Source organism: Amblyomma mixtum, chromosome 1, assembly GCF_055824585.1.
Source record: "Amblyomma mixtum isolate Tamu chromosome 1, ASM5582458v1, whole genome shotgun sequence".
Classification (NCBI taxonomy): domain Eukaryota; kingdom Metazoa; phylum Arthropoda; class Arachnida; order Ixodida; family Ixodidae; genus Amblyomma; species Amblyomma mixtum.
The window spans coordinates 125,182,958-125,188,646 of record NC_143012.1 but is presented as its reverse complement, the minus strand read 5'-3'; the positions used below and the strand labels follow the sequence as shown (position 1 = coordinate 125,188,646).

Sequence of the window (5,689 nt, the reverse complement as noted above, 5' to 3'; positions counted from 1 at the left end):
CGGTTCTAGACATTATTAGTGATTGGAGTTCTCCAAAACCAGTTTCCCATAACAGTAAGTCCTTGAGTAACGTCCAAGCGGTCCTAGACATTATTAGTGATTGGAGTTCTCCAAAACGAGTTTGACCTCGCAGTGAGAACTTGAATAAAGTCCAGGCGGTCCGAGACGTTATGCGGAGCTGATGGTCTTCAATGCAGCATCGCATCACGGTCAGTCTTTAAGTAACGTATAAGGAGTCGAAGACGTTATGTGCGATTGCAGCTCTCCAAAACGAGTTTCGCATCAAAATCAGTCCTTGAGTAACGACTAAGTAATCCTAGACGTTAAGTCCAATTGTAATTCTCCGAAACGAGCCTCGCATCACAGTGAGTCATTGAGTAACGACCAAGCGGTCCAAGATGATATGTGCGATTGGAGTTCTCCAAACCGTGTTTCCCATGACAGTGAGTACTTCAGTAACGTCCAAGGGGTCCTGGAAGTCATGTGCGATTGGAGTTCTCCAAAACGAGTCTCGCATCACAGTGAGTCATTGAGTAACGACCAAGCGGTCCAAGATGATATGTGCGATTGGAGTTCTCAAAAACGTGTTTCCCATCACAGTGAGTACTTCAGTAACGTCGAAGGGGTCCTGGAAGCCATGTGCGATTGGAGTTCTCCACAATGTGTCTCGAATCACAGTGAATCATTGAGTAACGTAAAAGCGGTCCTAGATGATATGTGCGATTGGAGTTCTCCAAAACGTGTTTCCCATCACAGTGAGTACTTCAGTAACGTCCAAGGGGTCCTGGAAGTCATGTGCGATTGGAGTTCTCCAAAACGAGTCTCGCATCACAGTGAGTCATTGAGTAACGACCAAGCGGTCCAAGATGATATGTGCGATTGGAGTTCTCCAAAACGTGTTTCCCATCACAGTGAGTACAGTAACGTCCAAGGGGTCCTGGAAGTCATGTGCGATTGGAGTTCTCGAAAATGAGTCTCGCATCACAGTGAGGGGGATGGCGCTGCGGTCGCCGAGGTGTGTGGACGTGCTCCCATCGGCTTCGTCATCTTCGCATGATTCCGAAGCGATTTTTATCTAATTTCGCCGAAATTCTTGCACCAGCAGTTCCGTGAGGTTGCAAGGAATCCGTGGATACCAAATTTTGAGGTGGGCCATCATTTCTGACGAATCTACAAGTACTTTTCTGCCGTGTCCACGCCGCCGTCGAACTGCGCCTAGGTGCGCACGCCAGACGCTAGCGTCTCAGCCGACGCGCCTGCTGCGCGTCGGTCCAGGAACGCGCTAGCTCGGAGAGACGCCACCCGCCCTTCCCGCCGGGCGCGACAGGAAGAGAATGGCAACTTCTACCGAGGAAATGGATAGCTCTGCGGAGGATTTACCAGCCCCGCCGACTACTTCAGCAACAGCTAATGGACAAGAGGACGAGACGGGCTGGAAAGTGGTGACCAGCCGGAAAACGAAGAAGGAACGCGCGCCATCATCCACCGCGCAACTTTCACAGAAAGCAAGCGACGGCCAGGTGAGCGCTTCTCGCACGTCTCCTAACATTATGAACAGGTTGATAAGAGCCTCACGCATGCCACCCCTGCCGCAAGACAACATCAAAAAAGTGCTTCGCCCAAAGGGCGGCTTGAACTTACAAAAGATCGGACCTACCTTAGTGAGCAAAGCCCTCATGGAAGCAGTTGAACTTAATCCTGAGCAGACTACGGAGGACATTATATGTCCCAATATTACGCAGAACATCATGGTGGCGAGCACGCCCTTTCGAGAGAATGCAGACAAGTACGCGGATGTAAAGGCTATCCGAATAGCCGGAAAAGAGTACGCAGTCAGTGCTTACGAAACTGCCCCAAGCGACACCTGCAAAGGGGTAATCAGATACATTGACACTGCCGACGATCACAGAACGATTGAAGCTGAAGCTGTTTCATGCTGTTTATTATTCAACTGTTCGGGTTGAACGCGAAAGGTATGTGCAGGAGCCTTTTTATAGATCCAACCGTGTTGACCATGTTTTTAAAGTCCGCGAATTCGCGGCAAAAACTGAATTGTTTAAAATGTCTTTCTTTCCGAAAACCATTAGAGAATGGAACAGACTACCGAGCGATGTTGTGAGTGTGACATCAAATGATGCGTTCTTTCGTTCTTTAATGATGTGATGTGATTGTGATGTGTTCTTTTGAAGTGAGATGTACATGGTGAAAGTTTTATGCTTGTAACTCTGCCTGCGAGCGGAGGTGTCATGTGTGCTTCTTTGTTGTACATTGCCCCCCCCCCCCCACTGTAATGCCACGGCGCTGTGGGTTCCTTACTAAATAAATAAATAAACATCGTAAATGACCGCAACCCCTTGGCACTAGCGGCGAAAAGAATCAAGAACTCAGGATCAGTGATCATTGTGTTTGATGGCCTTCGCGTCCCGAACTTCGTTAGATATGGACCCACGCTGGTACCCTGCTACTTATATCGCAGACAAGTAGACGTATTCTACGTATGCGGCAAGCTCGAACATCGTGCGGACGTTTGCCCCGAGCCGGGCTCCACCGAATGCAGGGGCTGTGGTCTTCCTAACCCGACCTCATCCCACGTGTGCGATCCAAAATGCAAGCTGTGCTGGGGCTTGCACGCGACGGCGGACAAGGTGTGTAGGAAACGCTATCTGATTCCATACGTAGTACGCGCTCGACGTCAACGAGCGCGACTGGAGCAACAAGAGATAGCACAGGTCGTCGCAGAAGACAAGCAGCACGCGGAGCGAGGCCGATCTCTGTCCAAGACGTCGGCACGCAGCCGCTCCCGCTCTCAATCGCGGAGCCGCACAAGCAGGAGTCGTTCACAGGTGCGCTTCGGTGGAAAGAACAACGGATGTGATCGCACGTGGGCGGACAAGGTCAGAGGCGCTACGACGACCACTCCAAAGGAAAGTGAGTCCCGCAACCCAGATAAAGAACGGATAGCTATGTTAGAACAGGAACTAAGAGAGCTAAAAGCCGCTTATAATAAGCTAAAACTCGAATTAACTGAGATAGGTAAAGCGAACAGCAGTCAACCAACGCGCACTCCTGAGCCATCAACCGATATGGAAACTCCCCAACTCGTTGAGGGTGAGAAACAGGAAGAACAACGCGAAGAATGCCCGCCTCCTAAAAAGCGCGCTGTGACGCAACCGCGAATAGTCGTGCGATCAAATGTTAAGGACGCCATGGACGCCATGAGCGAAAATATGAGACTAATGCACGAGAGCATGGTGCGAATGAACGAGAAAATGGACATATTCAGCACGCGAGTACAGAAAATGGAAATGTATCTGAACAATACGGTAGTACCGGCGATGGAGAGGATGAGTTCACAACACATCGGAACGCAAAGCCCACCTCGCGACGGTCTCACTGCAAGCGAAGGGGGCTACAACGGTCAATATGGCAGTGCCAGATAAGACACGCAATCTCCGTGTCTGGCAATGGAACTGCAGGGGGATCGCCTCAAAAAGGGCGGTCCTCCTGCAGATGGTCAAATCAGATACCGAGAAGCCACACGTCATCCTGCTACAAGAAACACTCACAACCGAATTGTCCCTTACGGGCTATAAGGCCGAAGCCCACAGAAACGAGCAAGGCAGAGGCGTCGCTTTACTGATTGGAAAGAAGATCCCATACATTCGGCATGACATCCGCCACACAGCCTGCTATCTAGAACACGTCACGATCGAGATCACACCGAATGACCACGTAGGGAACAAGCAAAGCATCTTCCTCACAAATCTGTACAGCAGCCCTAAGGATACGAGGCAAGGGTTCAGAGGCATTCTGGGCAAGATTGCGCACATCGCCAAAGATAGTCCGCTGATTTTAGGTGGAGATTTCAACGCCCCACACCAGGCTTGGGGCTACGCGTATCCCTCTAGCAAGGAAGATCGTCTTCTCACGACAGCCTCCGATCTCGACTTCACGCTGATCACAGACCCAGAAACCCCAACGAGATGTGGCACTTCCACATGCCGAGACACCACACCGGACCTCACTTTCGTCCGGGGCCTAGAGAAATGCGCTTGGCACAACTCGGGCATCGACCTTGGCAGTGACCACTATATTATCCGAATTGATGCAGAGATACCAGGAAAGAGGAAAAGGGAGTACAAGCTAATCGATTGGGACAAATTTCGTGCAGTACGGACGCAGCGATCCAACTCATCCGGAGAAACCACAAAGCAAACGATAACGAGCTGGACCAAGCAGCTCAAAGACGACATCGTAGCCTCAGAACGAACGATTACCACGGACGTTAAGGTAGAGAGAATGGACAGTCGATGAGCGAATCTTCTCGAAGCCAAACATTCCATTCTAGCCAGGTGGAAGGGGCAACGTTTCAACAGAAGACTACGAAGGAAACTTGCCGAACTCAACAAGACCATTGAAGAATACTGCGTGGATCTCTCCCGACAACATGGGACGAAGTCTGTAACTCCCTCAACGGCCAAATACGCAGAGGGAGTGGGTGGGGGCTCATAAAACACCTCCTCGACGAACACGAAACAAAGTCCAAAACTATGCAACGGACCAGGCTCAGTAAATTAGTACACTGCGCGAAGCAAACCACTACTGCCGAAGTCCTTGGTGATGACCTTGCCAAACGGTACTTACCGCTTAAATCGGGGCTACCCAGTACCTTAGAAAGGAAGAACTATTACGGTGCCCCAAACTCGCAGCTAGATACGGACTTCACAGAAAGCGAAGTACACTTTGCAATTCACGAACTCAACAGTAACTCTGCAGCAGGCCCTGATGGTATCACAAATCGGGCTCTCCGAAATTTAGAGGACAGCTCGGTCACGTTCCTAACGCAACAAATCAACGAAGCCTGGAAAACTGGCCATCTTCCTGCCGAATGGAAACATGCAAACACGGTCCTCATCCCAAAACCAGGCAAGCCGCTGGGCCTACAAAACCTAAGGCCCATCTCACTAACATCCTGCCTAGGAAAGCTGGCCGAACAAGTCATACTAAATAGACTTTCGGAATATGCAGAAGAAAAGGAGTACTTACCCTCCAATATGATAGGCTACAGGCCGGGTCTCTCAACGCAAGACGCTATGCTACGAATCAAGAAAAGTCTGTTGGATCGCCCCACACGAGACACCAAGGCGCTGCTGGGACTCGACGTGGAACAAGCTTTTGACAACATCCAACATCAAGCCATTCTCAAAGCCATATCTGACCACAATCTCGGAACACGCTTCTACCGCTACGTCAAGGCATTTCTGGAGGATCGAACGGCCACTCTCCGGATAGGCGAGCACGTCTGGGAGAGCTTTGAACTGGGCGATAAGGGAACACCACAAGGCTCAGTACTTTCACCATTCTTATTTAACTTGGCGATGACAAAGCTTTCTCGCGCACTGGGTGAAATTGCTGGTGTGGAGCACACCATATACGCAGACGATGTCACCATCTGGAGCACCGGTGGGAGCGATGCGTAATTGGAAGCTCGCATGCAAGAAGCCATCACGGTTACCGAGGCCCATCTCGCCCCAATGCGACTTCGCTGCTCTTCCAGAAAATCGGAGCTGCTCATTTACCACCCCCCAAGACCAGGGCGCCCGTCCAACGACTGGCACAGACACCCCACTCAATGCATAGAGTTACACGACAGGGATGGAAATCGCATACCTGCGGTTGACAAAATACG

General features: G+C 50.7%; 1 protein-coding gene across 1 annotated transcript; it reads left to right on the top strand.

Annotated features, from left to right (window-relative positions):
* The first annotated feature begins 1,026 nt into the window (after positions 1-1,026).
* On the top strand, positions 1,027-5,480 carry LOC149367553 (uncharacterized). The gene is made up of 3 exons (XM_089574800.1): positions 1,027-1,928; positions 2,337-2,928; positions 5,440-5,480. Exons 1-3 carry the CDS (start codon positions 1,335-1,337, stop codon positions 5,478-5,480), a joined length of 1,227 nt encoding a protein of 408 aa, XP_089430926.1. The 5' UTR covers positions 1,027-1,334.
* Positions 5,481-5,689: the final 209 nt, after the last annotated feature.